Below are 16,931 nucleotides of genomic sequence, written 5' to 3'. Positions count from 1 at the left end.
CAAACCCTCCTTACCTATAAAAGGTGTGCTTTTTTTTATATACGCAATTTATTGTGTTGGGTTTTATATAAATCATTGGATTACATACAAAGCAAACCAGCTTGCTATGGGATATAATACAAAAGGGGAACGTTTACACGAGTTTCCAGCCATTGTTGTTGGTAGTAGGTTCAATGGTGACTGGGCGTTTTTCATCCAAGCTGATACGGCCAGCTTCCAAAATGGCAGTGACGAGTACAGTGTTGCGAATGGTGGGCATATGACGTTGATCCAATTGTTGAGGGGTGAGGCGTTTGTTGTTGACTGCCCGGCAGGCATCCACAAACTTTTCAATGGATACATAGCCATAACCTGTTTGACCTCCAAAATGACCTTCTTCATCGGGTGCATAATTCATAAAGAAAGGGTTGACACTGGCATAGCCATTATCGTCGTTGGTGAAGGTGTAACCACGATGGGCTTGATCCACATTAATTTCACCTGATGCACCGAGATAATGGAAACGTTGTTGTGAATGGACTTCGCTCTTGTTCGGTGCCACCCATGATGAAGTATACACTGCGACACCTTCATGGCCTGGATTGCATGTCGACTTCCAGTTGACAAGGAGTGAAATGGTATCCTGGTGATGATGTCATGGTATTTTTTAAGTTATTTTCACGTCTCGTGATGGCACATGATTTACAACATAACCTACTACTTACCTCAGTGGCTTCGGTCAAATTGAAAGGTTCACTTGTAGCAACACCCTTGGACCCCGATGCCATCACACGATAAGGCACAGCTCGTCCCTCCAATGCCCAGCAATGGAAATCAATGTGATGCGAGTTGAGATAATAACTAAAACAAGATGACAGGTGTATGAATGAGTCCACGTGGTTCATCATCATCCAGTCATTCTCACACACACACACCTGATATCGGATTCTTTTCCGGCCCAATTACGGAATGTGTCAAGTTGCTGCTTTCTTTGGCTCATGTAGGCATAGTAGTAATTGAATTCGCCTAGGTTTTGTATCTTGGCACGTGCATCGCCATACACAGGATCGAATCGCTTATGGTGCTCCACCATGACAACAACACCACGTTTCTCGGCTTCGGCAATAAGGTGCTGATGGTGATCAAGGATCTTGACGGCTGGTTTGGTCAGCAAGACATGAAGTCCTCGTTCAATGGCATAGAGTGCAATGCTGTAATGGGTTGGATCAGGGGTGAACACTGTAATGGCATCACCAGGCGACATGTACTGGTCAATGGCAGTTTTGTCTATGGCATGGGTGGAGTGAGCGAGTGAGTATAGCAATGTGGGGGAAAAGAAGAGAATAATAATTACATGCATCAGGGTCGATTGTATCATCAGCAGGACACGTGTGTTGAAGACTGGTATCCATATTGTAGACTTGGCCAATGTTCTTATCAAGGTGCTCCCGGATCATGCCAAACTTTTTCCCGTTGGTGCCAACAATGCTCACCTTGTCGACTTTGCCTCGTCGTCGTAAATCAAACATAGTCAACGCAATAACCCCCACCTAAGCACGTACATTAGATATAAATAAATGCCATCGTGATCCATTTGCATTAGATTGTTTACCTTTTTGTCTGACGTGGATGCAGCATTGTGCACAAAGCCGGTGGTGTATTCACCCGTGCCCACCATTAATACATTCAATTTCGTTTCGTTGCTCATGTTGATTTCTACACACACACTCACTCAATGATAATGGCGGGGGTAAATGGTGCCTTTTTATATACGCAGAGATGCGTTGCCACCCGGGGAATTCGGACAAAAAGAGTACAACGATATTCGGCGAATAGTGTACAGCCCCTTGGATTGGCTGATTGATTCAATTAAAGCCGAAGCTACTATTCCGCTGATGATGCCAACAACAAATGCAAGCCGAGAAATCGATCCTACACAGCATTAATATCTGTCACGCTTATCTCTTTCAGGCACTTCATGTATGAATTTCAACTAAATGTGCATACAGGGCATCAACACTGCATGCAACAGCTACAAGGGGGAGGGGAGGCAATGGCATTATTACCGCTGCTATGCTAAAATTAAAGAAAACCAGAGATGTGTGCGGGTGTGGGTGTCTGGTGTATGCATGTTGGAAGCATTGGCAAGTGTATGTACATACATAGTGAAGCAAAGGGTGGCAGTAATGTTATGTTTGCATGCGCGCATGTATCGTGAGTACGGATTGATTACATCACACGACCCACGTTGTTTCTTTTATACTTTTCGCTGCTAATCCCTTGCTGGTGTATTGCAGGGGGCAAATTGCGAAAAAAGGTCTTTTCCCTATTTTCTACACGCGTGACTTTTGAAATGGGTTTCTTTGTATCTCCCTTTTGCAGTAAAAAGAATGCGCCCATAAAGTTGCCCCCCGCATGCAGATGCATAATGGGCCCGTGTGTACCACAAAAGATAACGTCGGCCGAGATAATATTCATATTCCAACCTGCCACACGCTCTATGTTATTGCATCGCCGCCGCCATCATTATCATCATAAACCTCGCTTCTGATACAGAAAAGGGATAACTGTTGTTTGGGGTCGGTGTTGTGTACGTATGATCCTTGTTTTCTCATCAGCGATCTTCATCCTCCTCTATCATCGTCATTTGTGTACACACATTTTTTTTTGTAAAAAAAAAAGGTACTAGATGGGCTTTTCCCCAAAGCGGGGTATTATGTGTGACACATTCAGGACAACACCACTGGGTCATCGGACATGCCATGCCGTCTTGTTTGCAACATGCTGATAACTTTTCTCTTTTTGCTGCTGCACACTGCTGCATGACCTCCTTTTAATAAAAAGTAAAGCTTGTATGTATCATAGTAAGCTTTGACGCATGCATGGCATAGCTCTCTGGCGTGATCGGAACAACATTTTCCATCACGTCCCTATTTTCATAGTAAACAGGGTCATGCAGCAACATGTGGTAGATGATGCCAACACTAAAATCAAACGTAGAAAAGAAAACGAACCTGCTACATCAAAAGTCCGATGTACCTCATGATACATAGCAACGTTGTTCTATCGCCATGGAAACAGAAAAAGAGTCCTATACAAAGGCGGACAGTGTTGCATCATGCTGGGAAAGTGGGGGAATGACATCCTTTGGAAGAGGAAAGGCGGTTGTCGTCGTCGTCGGCTATGGCGCAATTGTGCTACCACCCTAACCTTGTTATTGTGTTTCCCTGGTTATCATTCATTGTGTTGTTGGTGTGTATTATCAACCCATGACGCTATTCCACTCCTTCACCATCATTATAAAAGCAGCCATCAAAATTGTACACCAAGTCTTGTCATTCACCACTTTTTCCCCCTTTCTTTTCTTCTATTACCATCTTCTCACTTATTACTATACTATGGCGCCGAATCCTGCGGGATCAAACGTGGTCGTTGACTACGAAGACATCTCCTACAAGCATGAAATTAAAAAAGGCATCAGGGCTTTTCCAAGGAACGCTGCCAATTACGTTATTGAGCTTTTCCCCATATTCCAATGGATTCATCGATACAATTTGATGGTAAGTGAAATCGAGATACGTGATGATGTCAATGACAGGTCGTGTGTAGCTAATACAACAACGAATGATGTAGTGGCTTGTCCGCGACTTGATTGCTGGCGTTACAGTGGGTATCGTGGTGGTACCGCAAAGTATGGGATACGCCAAGTTAGCTGAATTACCGGCAGAGTATGGATTATAGTAAGTAGCCAAAGGTCAACAATGACGCCTTCTTGTACCCATACGTTTACATTCGCAACCTCCCCCCCTTTTCGTTACCTTCTTTGTTCCACCACTAATCCGGAATGTAGTACCGCATTTGTTGGTCTCTGTGTTTATTGCTTTTTTGGGACATCCAAAGATATTAGCATTGGTCCCACAGGTAAAGAAAAGAGGTGGCTCAAAAAAGTTTGTGTACACTCATCATCATCATATTACACCAGCCGTCATGTCATTACTTTTGGGACAAACGATTATTCGATCCACTTCAGCTGAAGGCAGTACGATGACAGGTCCAGATATTGCAGTAACGTTTTCCTTGTTGGCAGGCGCCACGATTTTATTCATTGGTCTCGTGCGCCTCGGCATTCTTGTTGATTTTATCCCAGGTGTGTAGAGAATACCTTTTTCTGTACAAAAGCGTGATCACAAACCTTAATCTTTTTTCTACTTTTCATCATCCCATCGATGCTTTTGCTAGGCCCCGTGATTGCCGCGTTCATGACTGGGTCAGCCATTACCATCACCTTTAGCCAACTCAAATCCCTTACAGGTACAAACAGCGTGATGTGGCTTGAAAAGGACCACCTTCTATTAACACCACACACACACATTTAGGCATATCTGAAATCGATACCCAAGACCCTGCCTACTTGATTCTTGGCCACTTTTTTCAATACATCCCCCATATGAAATTGGATGCTGCCTTTGGTGCTGCGGGGTTGATTTGGCTCTACAGTATCCAACATGGTTGTCAATGGCTCGCCAAGCGGTATCCACGATACGGCACCGCCATCTACATGTTCAGCATCATGCGTAACGGCATCCTTGTCATTTTCGGCACCTTGATTGCGTTTCTTATCAACCTTGGCAAGGACTCAAGCCCCATCAGTATCCTTGAAAGCGTACCTGCTGGTTTCCAAGCCATGGGCGTTCCCAATGTCAACACAGAGTTGGCTGCTGCTGTTGCTCCCTCACTACCCTCGGGTGTCATTGTTCTGATTTTGGAGCATGTAGCCATTGCCAAATCATTTGGAAGAATGAATGATTATACAATTCGTCCTTCTCAAGAAATTGCAGCTATTGGGTTCACCAATGTTGTGGCAGCCTTCTTTGGGTAAGTGATTTTAAAGTGTGTATGTTAACAAAGGGGGCTCATTTTAAATCCTTGTATAGTGCTTACCCTTCAACGGGTTCATTCTCTCGCACTGCTATTGTATCACGTTCAGGCGTGAAGACTCCCTTGTGTGGTGTATTTGCTGCTGCTGTGGTCTTGTTGGCACTTTATGCATTAACACCAGCCTTCTACTATATCCCCGATTCCATCCTTGCCGCTGTCGTGATTCATGCTGTTGCAAATTTGGTTTCTGGTCCAAAGTACATCAAGCGCCTGGCATCGGTGAGCTTGTGGGAGCTCTTTGTATTTGCCGTTGGTGTGATTGTTATCTTTTTTACGTCCGTCGAATATGGTATCTATGCATCGGTGGCGCTCTCGATTGTGATTTTGCTCTTTCGCATTGCACGTCCACGTTTTTGGGCATTGGGTCGTATCCCTTTGGCGTCCACAGCTACAAGCCCACCCTCTCCATGTGATACCGAAAAGCCGCCTTTACCTTCTGACAATGATGAGAAAAAGCATCAGCAATACCTCTATGTGCCTGAATCCAATCCTTCTTTGGGTCATCTTGTGGAACCATTACCCCCTGGCATCCTCATGTGTCGTGTGGATGAATCGTTCACCTATCCCAATTCAAGCTATATTTCTGAAAAGATCATTGACTACTGCAAAAGCCGTACACGTCGTGATTTTGGTGATGACAAAGGCAAGATGGATCGGCCATGGAATGATGCTGGTAACAAGGATGCCGATGTACCACCTGAAGAACAAGCACCTTTGCTACATGCCTTAGTGATTGACTTTGCCAGTGTCAATCGATTGGATTCAAGTGGATTGCAAGGATTGCTTGATGCACAAAATACCTTGAATCGATACTCGGGTCATCATGTTGAATTCCACTTTGTTGCCATCCTTAGCCCTGCTATCCGACGATCCCTCATTATTGCTGGTTTTGGGACTCAGCCTACAATGCATTATGTCAGTGAACCTACCGAGGTATTACCTGTCGTTCCAAGCAACAACAATATTGCGTCCACGGCGCCACCTTCCATGTATCATGCATCTTCTAGAGGCGGGTATACAGCTGATGATGATGATGATGACGTTGAACGTGCCATGTCATCGGCTTCTTCGGATGGTGGTGGTGATGTTCGTAGTAACACGAAAAAGTATTCTCATCATGGGATCGAAGAACATCAGGTGGAAGATGTTGTTGCCGATGGTAGTGCCAATGTGAGCATGCACAGCGCTCGTTCGATTCCATTGCCAAAGGACAAGTACCCTTTCTTTCACTGGAGCGCTGATGAAGCTGTAAGAGCATCCGTTGCTTCCATGGCAGCTCGCAACGCCGAAGAACGACAACAAAAAGAAGAACAACAACATCAACAACCACAAAATCAACAACAGTGATATATCTATCTCATTATCGTATAGCTATAGATTTGTGTATATAGGGTTTCTTTTTTGCTTTATTGTACAATGACGTCTTTTTCACATTAAAAATTTTTAAGCTTATACCATCGCGTGATGTGATACAGAATCTGCGGAAGAAGCTTATTCTTGAATCGTTGATGATGATCATGATGCAAATCAGTCGACTCATTCCAGGAACATGGTGTACAGCAAAGGTCACGTTAGGTCAACTCATCTTGTTGTCCCCAACGTCAACTTTTCCTATGCAAGGATGGTCATTTTGTGATTGATGCCTTAGGGAGGTGGCCGTTCATGACCTTTTACTGTTTCAAGGCGTTAGCTGCTTATACGAGCCACGGCATCGAAACCCGAATGCTAATTTCTTTAGTTTCACAACCAAAAGTAACACAAAGCCAAGGAGAGCCACATGACCTGTCTCTGAAAACAATGGTGTTACGTGCCACACAATACCAAATTGCAGGATCGTGGATACATAGATTTACTTGCCACACGACTGACAAAAGCCATTGCATCATGCACCGATTTCATTGATTGCTGTTATTGGTGGTTGTTTGAAATAAAGTACATTATGGGAAAGGGGCTGTGCATGAAAAAAGTCGTGACATGAAAAAGCAAAACCACTCCACCACCATCACGGCTCCCTCACGGTATGATGGCAAACCAAAAGATCATTGTCGCTATCAGGTTTCCTTTTATTGCTCAATGTCGATCTTCCTAGTTACACCATTGGACATTCAACAATCTTGATATTTTGTGGATAAAGACGAGAATACAAAAACTTGATGCCGTCTCGTGTGATGTGGGGTAATCGATTGAGCTCAAGTCGCCTACAAATCATTGCACCTCCTCGACCAGCAAGACTTGCCACCACCCTATCCGTCATACCAGGCTCCTCAATCAGTCGTAGTTGATCCAAACGCCGTTTTTCAGATCGCCATTGCTGAAAGATTTGCATCAAGTGTCCTTCTTTAAGTCCACAACGTGTAATGATTAGGCTGTTCAAGGACTGCTCAAGTCGCAACACAGGCGAAGGCGATCTCAGGATTTCGAAAATGGTGGTGCTATCGAGGAAGGAAATGTTGTAGACAAAGCTACCCATCGATGGCCAACGATGCGATTCCAGTAACAATTTTGAAGCAGCCTCCGAGTTTTTCAAACCTTGACCATGTATACAAAGCATACGTTTACCTCCATTGGTGGTGGCGGTTGTGGTGGGGATCGAATCAAAGTTGGATATGAGATGATTGAATCTGGCAGAGAAGACGTGATCATACGCTGTGTCCAGTTTTATCAAACATTCAGAGGTCGTTTTATCGTATATGGATAGCTGCTCGAGTGATGGAATTCTTGACAGCAGCTCCACCACATCCTCTTTCCTAATTTGATCATTTGCCCAAAACTGGAGACATGTCAAGGTGATGCATTGCTTCTCGATGGTTGAAATGTCCACCACGTTGCGACCACCAAGACATCGCATGGATTTTAGTCGAGGGCAGCTTTCGAGTACGTCCGTCAAAGGGATGATGGGTGCACCACCTACGTTCTCCAGCTCCAAATGGGTCAGCCATCTTCCAACTTTATTCAGCGCTGCAGCAAACTCAGGCCAAGTAGACAAATAGCAACCTACAGTAATAAGAAAAACATTAGCGATTGATTCTCTCATGCATGCTATCATAATGCTTTACCTTCAATCGATAACTTTTGAAGTGAATGAAACTTGCCTGGATTGAGCAATGTGTGGGGTGGTTGAAGAGAATTTTTGAAGCGTAAGGAAACAACTTCAGGTGCTGCATCCATCAATCGTTGCTGCTCGTCAAGGGTATCCGATCCGTGTATTTTAAAGTGCTTCTTATCCATGTTGCCTGCCATCAAAGCTTGATGCCATCGTTTTGAAACAGTGCCAAGACTACTCCACTTGCTTCTTCCATCACCACGTAAAAGAGGAGCGATACAATCTCGTACAATAGCCAAGGGTAGTTGACTAATGAAGTCGACTCGTATTTGTTGCTTTTCACGAGCTTGCTGCTTGGCTCGAATCAATTGCTGATGGGATGGATCGCTTTGTGGAACCATGCTGAGGCCTTTTTCGTACACTTTGATGGCTGCTGTTTGATACCCTTGCATGTTTGAAAGGATTTCTCCTGATTGCATATACCCGAGTGCGCAAAAGGGTGCTATTTGGATATGGAGAGAGGCTTCATCCAATGCTTGATCAAAGTTGGCAACTCGAGCAAATGCAGCGGCACGGATTCTGAGAATGGTCAAAAGCATCTCGATATGGTGTTCTCGTAGTGATGTTGTTTTTGTCAATGCATCCTCATGATTCATCGATTGCAACGCGTCGAAAAGAGCTTGTGGTGGTGCTGTTGTTGTTGTTGTATCACCCATGTCAACGTTTTGCAAAGCGATCCGTGTGTCCCTTTTTGGCTGTGTTGCTGATGTGATCATGATGGGCTATTAAGACGAGAGGAAAGAGTGATGAATTCAGCCAAGCAGCACCACCATTATGATTTTATGGGGGCTTGTTTTCTCACCCACATGCAAACAAAACCTAATCACCCTTCCGATATGCATATCTATGTACAGTGTTACGGTGTTGCTACAACTTTTGTACAACCCGACGGCTCATCATCTACCGAGTCAATTGTAAAAAATGTGTCAATCCTTTCAAAAAAGCAACCATTTGATATCACTCTATCAAACAAAACACCTTTTTTATACAAGAGCCTTACTACGTATAACATGGATACTATTATTGACTAGTTGACAACTCCTCGAGGATCTTATCTGCTCCCAATTCGACGAGCTTCTTGGCAACACCTTGGCCGAGAGTTTCAGCAACTTGTTGTTTCTTCTCCAGGGAGCTTTCTGGATCCAAATCCACTTGATCACTGTGTTCAACATATTGCTTTCCATCCAAACTAGCCACCATGCCGTTTAACTTTAGCGTGTTGCCTTCGAGCTTGGATTGGACACCAATAGGGACATGACAACCACCTTCCAATTCACGCATCATGGCTCTCTCACATAGACAAGTAATACGAGTCTCAGTATGATCCAAAGTCTTGAGGATGTCGAGCACACGAGTGTCGTTTTCACGGCATTCCACACCGAGAGCACCTTGTGATACGGCGTGAAGCATAAACTTGTCGAGTGTTTGACTGATACGATGACCCAAGCCCACACGTGTCAGACCGGCTGCTGCGAGCACCAAGGCATCAATCTTGTTAGCAGAATCATCCAACTTTGAAAGACGTGTATGACTATCCCAATCCAATCCAATAAGTAAAAGTTGATCTCCACAAACACACACACATCTCATATCCTTACATGTTGCCACGCTAAAATGAAGAAACAATGATAGAAAAGAAAGGTATGTTGTCAATGGTATGGCATGGATATATAGATGTGTATACGTTGATACTTTACCACGCTGACAATTTCAAGATCGGGTCGTTTACGCTTGATTTGAGCTGTGCGTCGCAAACTGCTGGTACCCACCACTGCGCCTGCAGGCAGGGAATCGATTGTTGTATACGTTTTTGCTGTAACATGGCGTTCAGCCAACACCAAGGCATCGTCAGGGCTTTCGCGTTCAGAGACACCACCAAGCATCATGCCAGGTTCCATGACAGTTGGCAAATCTTTGAGACTGTGGACAACCAAGTCGACTCGACCTTCTTCCAATGCAACTTCCAATTCCTTGGTAAACAGAGACTTTTCACCAATTTTGCTCAAGGCAACGTTGAGAATACGATCGCCGGTAGTGGCCATGGCTTCGATCTTGAACTCATAATCAGGGTATGCTTTGGCGAGCGTATCACGTACAATATAGGCTTGGGCAAGTGCAAGTTGCGAACGACGAGTGCCGATAACAAAGACTTTGTCGTTCTTGGTATCAGTTGCCATAATAGAGAGTGGGGGGAGGGGAAGGAGAGAGGAAAGAGAAGAGGTGAATGTGTGTAAGTATTTGTAACGAGCGAGAACAAAGAGAGATCCCGACAACAACGATGGCAATTCTCGGCCCGAAATGAATATATGTGTCACTTGAAACAGTCGTCCAATTCCACCATAGTTCTTCTCCCATATCAAATAGTAACATAGAATTCAATAAAATGTGCGATTAGACGGTCCTGAATCGAATTGAGATGAGAGATGTGCATGCACCATGGGTTATCTTTGAAGGCGCTCCCGTGAGCAACCCTAAATGGAAGATCGTTGTTGCATAGTAGACACACCTTCAGCACGATTGTATGTAGAGTTTGATGGTTCAATGGATGGAATGACCAGGGTGATCATTATTATAGCATAAACAAAGAGGTGTATCTGGTATCATGATGCTCTTATTAAAAAAAATGGATGACCATCAGCTACTACTCGCTATTGCTAAGCGGAGGAGCACCACGTGTTAAAGAGAAGAACGGGGTCCTCCAGTGTCATTTTTCTATTAGCGTTGACCCTGGTCCCTGAGCGTATTTTGGATCATGACAAATTTCTAAATCCATATTTGGTTGGTCATTGTAATGCACATTGATTATCTAGAGAGGATTTTTATGATATGAATGAATCAGGTGGCTGCTTTGTTGTATACATCGTTTATGCCCCATCTAGCCCTGCAATGCTATCGATATGCCTGTTGATTGGTAATTGATCATACTGCTATATACCTGTGATAGCTTCTAAATTTAAAATGCTGTCATCCCTCTTGGCCCACTCTTGTCACGTGAAGTAAAGTTGTCCTTTTGAAACAAAGTCCTTTTTGTATTTCAGTCATGATGATAGATCCCCAAAATGTACTTTAGCATTCACATCAATGTTTATCGTATAGGTATTCAAAGGAAGCAAAAAATGTGTGTGTGTGTGAGTGTGTGTGCGCAAATATGAACAAGGCAGCTAGTACATAGGAAATTGTGGTGCGTGGTGGTGTGTGCGTGCCATCAAAAAAAGGGTGAATGAATCATTCGGTCTTTGTACTCTTGTTGCCATCATCCTTGGAGGGTGCCGTTTCAGTGCTTGATGATGACCATGCCCATCCTGTAAGATAAGAACCCCATGTCTCCCCTCGCTTGGGTTGCACAGGTGATGCCTTTGTTGAAGAAGCTGCTGACCCACCATTACCACTGGCTGCATTTCTTTTCGCAACGATGAATGAGCTTAATGAATCATAGCTATCTGATCTTTCAAGCTTGGGTTCTTCTTCACTTGATGGGGTTGTAGCATTGTTCCCTTGTTGTTGTTGTTGTGGCTGTGGTGGTGAAGATGATTGCTGCGGCTGAGCTGCTTGTGTATATTGTCCTTCAGTGGCGCCTAATAACAGATTCAATTTGATTGAACCCTCTTATCTTTCATTTGACTTACGTGTAGATGAAGCTGATGCCTGAAGGGTGGTTGCCAACTGCGATCCTCTATTCATGATGGAAGAAAACATGCTTCGTGCGTAAGCATCCCATGTGGAAGCGGCTGATGATGGGGCCTGCTCAGTAGTAGTAGAAGTTGATGCTGTCTCCTCCTCGGCCAATGATCGGCCCTGTGAATTACCATGGAAACATGGATCTGTAAGCAATCATGTTGATGCCCTTCCCTTCAGCTTACCCAAACCTCACCTTGTGAATCAACTCGGATAACCACCGGCCAATGACCCTGACCACCTCCTTGCCATAAACAGACAATGTGCGTTTTGTGTTTTCTTGTATCTCGACCATGGTCTTATCAATTTGCTTTTCATGTTGTGTGAGAAACGGCTCGATAAAATCAGCGTATAGAACGATAGCTCCCTAGTAAATGGGGGTAGGGGGAGGCAAGTGATTAATAACATCATCATCATCATCATCATGTCATTTGACATAATAAATCCCCACCTTGGTTTGAGGCAACGTAATCCATAGCACAAGCAGCAGCTTGATTTCTGTATAAAAAGGGAACCTACAATACGACGATGGATCAATATCAAAATGCCATCATCATCATCATGATAGATCTATTCATGCAAGTGGTGCTTACCAAAACACAAGCAGGTCTGCAAAGTATTCTGCGACAAGGAACACTGTGGACGATACCCAGTAGATCAACAAGGGAAGGAATTGGCGATGGTCGTTGAGTTTGATTGCCTTGAAGCAAGTGTAAGCAGGGTAAATTTGAAGCAATGCTAGTCGAATGACAAAGTAAATGCCAGCTGTGAGCATAGTGTGAGTGTGTTGCGTGCGAAAAAGAAGCGTTCACGATTTTGCATTACAAGGCGAGGCACACTCGAGTTACTGTTGGGCTGCTGGGTTTGATAATCGGATACATGCATGATTGATGCTGGACTCTCTCACACTCACTCTCACACTCACTCACCTCCTTTATTCCGCAGCTTTGCAATACTTAACTACCGATCCACAATGCCACCCAAAGCAACTCGCACTAAAAACACAGGCAACAACACTCGTCAATCTCGAGGTGCACGCTCCACAATGAGCAAGACGAATGCTGGCCACAATACCAATCAACCCAAAATCACTGACTTGGGAGCAGCAACGAGCAAGAAGGGTGCGGTGCGCAAGGCTAGAAGAGAAGGCGGTATTGGATCAAAGATGGACCTTGACAAGAAGCCTACAGAAGCAGCAACAGCACCATCATCATCACCAAGAGTCGTAGGAAGTAAGCCATCCTTTGTAACACAAGAAGAAGCATAAAGAGGTCACTAATGGGTGATGTCTTTTTTGTATGTAGTCCATCAAGAGCATCTAAGCCAAGAGGAGATTTTACTGCGTAAATTTGACCTCGATTACAAGTATGGGCCATGTGTTGGTTTAACGAGAATGGAACGCTGGCGTAAGTGTCAATGACAACAAAGAAGACATGTTGGATGGTGTACTCATTGTTTGTGGAACCCACATTTTCATCTTCAATGACAGTGCGAGCTGAAAAGCTTGGATTGAATCCACCAAAGGAAGTCAAAGAACAACTGGAACGTGGAGCAGCAAAGGATAGCGTGCTCAATGATGCATGGTAAATAGGATACATTGGAGTGTGTTCGTCACTTTTGGTACATCAAGCTAATGTACTTTTATACAACGAATAGCTACTATTATAGCACTTCGGGGGAAGGCCAGGTTGTTGAATCCGAAGCTTGAACCATCTTCATCATCATCCACCCAGCAGTAAATAAAGACCTTCCCACCCCCTTTAATTAGCAACTAGTATACTATTACGTCAACAATGTAACTTTGAATAGCAGTGCTTTTACATATGTATACACAAGTTTATAACTCTCTTTAATGACATCTTGAAGCCTGTTTATCTATTCGAGGGACTCCTAAAGCGGGATTATTTGAGCGGGCGGGATGAACTTCTCCAAGAGGTGTCTCTCTCTCTCTCTCTCTTCGTGACCGCTTAATAATTTGCTCGAGTCTCAGCAGCGACGATCGCGATCTCGTTCTCTCTCGCTCTTGTATACTACTCAATCGACATGCCTGGGGTGACACTCGAAGATCCCTTTCCGATCGCTCGTTTCCACAATGCCATTCCTTCAGCTGGTGTTGGCAAGCACTTTGTGGTCGATTTGCAGCCTGTCGATCAGCCACTTGCCACCGAAGACGATCTTTCAGAAAACCAAGATCAAGTGCTTATTTCTGTTCAAAGTGAAGGTGTCAAGCTCTACACTGTAAGTGCATTCGTCGACGCCATGGGGCTATGGGCAGGGTACTCAATGTTGTTGTTGTTGTAGACGGGTGATCAAAAGTGCCTAAAATCGTTCACCACACCTCCCGGCTTGGTCCTTGCTCAACCTGCAGTTCAACGTACGATTGATGAAACCGACTATACGTTCGCATTGGTAGCATCAGGCACAGATATCCCTGAGAAGGAAAGGAATCGAATCGTGTGGATGTGGAAGAGCACTCAAAAGAGCAATGATACGGATAACCGTGTGAGCAAAACGGTAAGCACATTCACATACAACAACATACATAGATGAAGATATTAATCGTGTGTATGTATATAGTTTGATGACCGTATCCACATGTTGCATGTATCATCCGCACTCACATCTCAAATCATCCTTGTCAACGAAAACGGATCCATCGTTCTTGCCAACAATGACCTTGATCGTATCCTTGCCAAATCATCTCATACCAGGTACAACATAGGGTTACATTAATAGACATAGCACTCATTGTCCTTTTTAGTGCTGGTCCTGTTGTATGGTCTACTGTTTTCGTCACTTCTAATCCTCATGCACGTCCTTGCTGCGTATCCAACTCGCTTGTCCCAGTCAATTCCACCATCATTCTCACCATCAACGCTGATCGCAATAATGCAAATCGCTACACCGTCAATCTATTTTATTGCAACGTGGAAAGAAGAAGTATCGATCCAATGGTTAAGATTGATCTTACGCTCAAGGTATGTTATGATGACGATAATGATGGGTGGAAGATTCGATTTTAATCAGCTGGTCCCCCTATAGGAAAAACCTGTTGCATTCACATTTGATCCTACCGATGGTCGCATTACAGCGTTGGGTAAGCGAATAGTGTAAAGAGCCGTTCGTATTCATGCATTTCTAACCTACCTTTTCCCTTTTAGGTGCTGCTGGTACCTGGATCGTTTGGCGCATGCAATTGAGACACACATCGGTTCACAAGGTTATTGGTGACATTGAAGCACATTTGTCGATGCAATTATCTGGATATCAATTATACAATGACAAGCTGGGAAGCATTGCTTCGCTTGCTACGCTCGATGATAGCTATGTTGCTCTGGTGGCCCCAAGAATCAAAAAAGGTACTCGTAAGAGAATGAGTGAAAAGGAAAAAGAGAAGCGACATGGAAACTAATGCGTGTTTTTTCCTCCTTCTCAGGCACCGATGGACCCGAACATGTTGTCAGCATCTGGGATGTCAAATATGGCACTCTTCAAGCTGAGCGCAGCCTTCAACTCGGGGATAAGACGGCCTATGGCAAGGACAAGTGTGTGTACAGCGTACGTATCTCTCTTATTTCACATTCGAAGGTGGATGGAACGTTATATTGACATGGAATATGATTAGATCTCTGTATTACCCAATCATCATTTGGCCATTAGCGTGTCGTCTGTTGCAACGGGTGCTAACCCAGGCAAGAAAAAGGTCAAAGCCATGGCCGATGCCAAGTCAGTTGTTGTACTTTGCCCATACTACAATGAACCCATCTCACTTATGGCGGCTATGGGCAAGATGAATGCTACCGTCGATTTCCTTGGTAACAATGACACAATTGGTATGACCCAGAGTGGCTATGAAGGAGTTGGTCGACCCATCAAGAACGTAAGTAATCGATGGACAATGCTTTCAAAGGACAAAGCAAACTGAATAAGGTTCATATATATATAGCTTAATATGAGCGTGGATGACATTTACGCAAATTGGGTGCAGGATCTCGATCAATCACAGCAAAAGGAAAAGGATTTGATCAGCAAACTTCTCAATCCAAGCATCACTGTTGAAGAGTTTACGAATGTATTCTTTGGAGGTGCCGCTGGTAACAAACCTGAGATCGCAGAGAAGAATGCAACGGAGATTCGCAAGTACAACTTAATCCTGGCCGAAAAGAGTTGGCAAAAAGTCAAGGTAAGAAGAAGGGCTATCAGCAGAGACATTTTTGATGTTAACGAATATGTAACCATAGGCTGAATTCTCGTATCACTTCATTTCGACCATTTTGCCAAAATGCTTTTCATCCCCATCATTTTGGCCTCTGGAGGTCTTTTTATACCTGCTGCAAACAGGACAAGTGCGAAGCAGTTATTTGAGTGGAGGCATCGTCAATTGTGTTTTGGAACGTGGTGATTGGGTAAGTTGGCATTACATGTTGCTTTTTTTTGTGTGCATCTATTTCTTACACCCATCTTAGGCCTTAATATCGACGATCCTTCATCGCGTACCTGATATCCCAGAGAGTGACTTGATCACTGTGCTCAAGGCATTTATCAAAGCACGCCGTTCAAATACGCTTTCAAGTGAAATTGCCAGCACACTCTTTGCCAAGATCATTGATTCTCCTCATAATGACATTTTCATGCAACAAGCTGTCAAACGATTAGAGGCTGCGGAGCTTGCTGATGTACTCGATCTGATCAATGACGAACTTGAATCGCTGTCAGCCAAGGGCAAGGTGCAAGCCTTTTATAGCGTAAGTGTTCTTTATTATATAGCAGGGATGGGATAACAAAAGTACTAAGAGTGGTATCGTATTAGTTGATTGAATTCGTCAGCGGTGTGCTTGACACGCACTATCCAGTGATCATCATGGAGCCTTCTCTTTATGACAAGATTGCCACACTGCAAGACCTTATTGAACGAGAAGCTGCTATGGCAGAAACAATGGAACGAGTACGTGGTTTGGTGCGACCCTTTGAACGTAAACAGCGCATGTTGGCAATGGAGAAACAGCAAACGGCATCTCATAAAACACCTCGACACAAGGATCACAGTGATCAAGGCATACCGGCTTATAGAGTGGAGATATTCCAATTCTAAAAATAGCAATAGCTCACGTCCATGTAAATGCATCCCAATTGACATTAACGCACTACTCCATCCTATACAAACTACCATTTTTCCATTACACGCACGCACACCACTCAACACTAAGCATCATAAAATCTACAACGCTTTTGCTTT

At 44.1% G+C, this 16,931-nt stretch overlaps 7 protein-coding genes across 7 annotated transcripts; 3 read left to right on the top strand and 4 right to left on the bottom strand.

Moving 5' to 3' along the window:
- Positions 1–133: 133 nt before the first annotated feature.
- On the bottom strand, positions 134–1,687 carry O0I10_005062 (uncharacterized protein; the record flags this gene model as incomplete). The annotated part of the gene is made up of 5 exons (XM_058485110.1): positions 134–622; positions 705–840; positions 915–1,266; positions 1,334–1,529; positions 1,592–1,687. The coding sequence occupies 5 exons, from the start codon at positions 1,685–1,687 to the stop codon at positions 134–136; spliced, it is 1,269 nt and encodes a 422-aa protein (XP_058344260.1).
- A 1,690-nt stretch (positions 1,688–3,377) lies between these two features.
- Positions 3,378–6,264, top strand: O0I10_005061 (uncharacterized protein; the record flags this gene model as incomplete). Its single annotated transcript, XM_058485109.1, has 7 exons — positions 3,378–3,539; positions 3,613–3,719; positions 3,830–3,900; positions 3,962–4,126; positions 4,219–4,290; positions 4,356–4,854; positions 4,914–6,264. 7 exons carry the CDS (start codon positions 3,378–3,380, stop codon positions 6,262–6,264), a joined length of 2,427 nt encoding a protein of 808 aa, XP_058344259.1.
- A 742-nt stretch (positions 6,265–7,006) lies between these two features.
- On the bottom strand, positions 7,007–8,736 carry O0I10_005060 (uncharacterized protein; the record flags this gene model as incomplete). The annotated part of the gene is made up of 2 exons (XM_058485108.1): positions 7,007–7,911; positions 7,974–8,736. The coding sequence occupies 2 exons, from the start codon at positions 8,734–8,736 to the stop codon at positions 7,007–7,009; spliced, it is 1,668 nt and encodes a 555-aa protein (XP_058344258.1).
- A 304-nt stretch (positions 8,737–9,040) lies between these two features.
- On the bottom strand, positions 9,041–10,197 carry O0I10_005059 (porphobilinogen deaminase; the record flags this gene model as incomplete). The annotated part of the gene is made up of 3 exons (XM_058485107.1): positions 9,041–9,551; positions 9,619–9,629; positions 9,718–10,197. 3 exons carry the CDS (start codon positions 10,195–10,197, stop codon positions 9,041–9,043), a joined length of 1,002 nt encoding a protein of 333 aa, XP_058344257.1.
- A 1,048-nt stretch (positions 10,198–11,245) lies between these two features.
- On the bottom strand, positions 11,246–12,580 carry O0I10_005058 (uncharacterized protein; the record flags this gene model as incomplete). The annotated part of the gene is made up of 6 exons (XM_058485106.1): positions 11,246–11,595; positions 11,647–11,815; positions 11,892–12,062; positions 12,147–12,210; positions 12,289–12,460; positions 12,544–12,580. 6 exons carry the CDS (start codon positions 12,578–12,580, stop codon positions 11,246–11,248), a joined length of 963 nt encoding a protein of 320 aa, XP_058344256.1.
- Positions 12,581–12,668: 88 nt separating this feature from the next.
- On the top strand, positions 12,669–13,403 carry O0I10_005057 (uncharacterized protein; the record flags this gene model as incomplete). The annotated part of the gene is made up of 4 exons (XM_058485105.1): positions 12,669–12,927; positions 13,000–13,101; positions 13,185–13,278; positions 13,352–13,403. The coding sequence occupies 4 exons, from the start codon at positions 12,669–12,671 to the stop codon at positions 13,401–13,403; spliced, it is 507 nt and encodes a 168-aa protein (XP_058344255.1).
- Positions 13,404–13,738: 335 nt separating this feature from the next.
- On the top strand, positions 13,739–16,787 carry O0I10_005056 (uncharacterized protein; the record flags this gene model as incomplete). The annotated part of the gene is made up of 12 exons (XM_058485104.1): positions 13,739–13,933; positions 13,997–14,209; positions 14,273–14,406; positions 14,457–14,673; positions 14,738–14,792; positions 14,857–15,054; positions 15,132–15,253; positions 15,321–15,575; positions 15,642–15,878; positions 15,937–16,101; positions 16,162–16,440; positions 16,506–16,787. The coding sequence occupies 12 exons, from the start codon at positions 13,739–13,741 to the stop codon at positions 16,785–16,787; spliced, it is 2,352 nt and encodes a 783-aa protein (XP_058344254.1).
- Between the last annotated feature and the right edge of the window lie 144 nt (positions 16,788–16,931).

The sequence above is a fragment of the Lichtheimia ornata genome (assembly GCF_029851405.1).
Source record: "Lichtheimia ornata isolate CBS 291.66 chromosome Unknown scaffold00019, whole genome shotgun sequence".
Taxonomy (NCBI): Eukaryota; Fungi; Mucoromycota; class Mucoromycetes; order Mucorales; family Lichtheimiaceae; genus Lichtheimia; species Lichtheimia ornata.
Note: the sequence above shows the minus strand (reverse complement) of the source record. Positions and strands in the feature narration are given on the sequence as shown.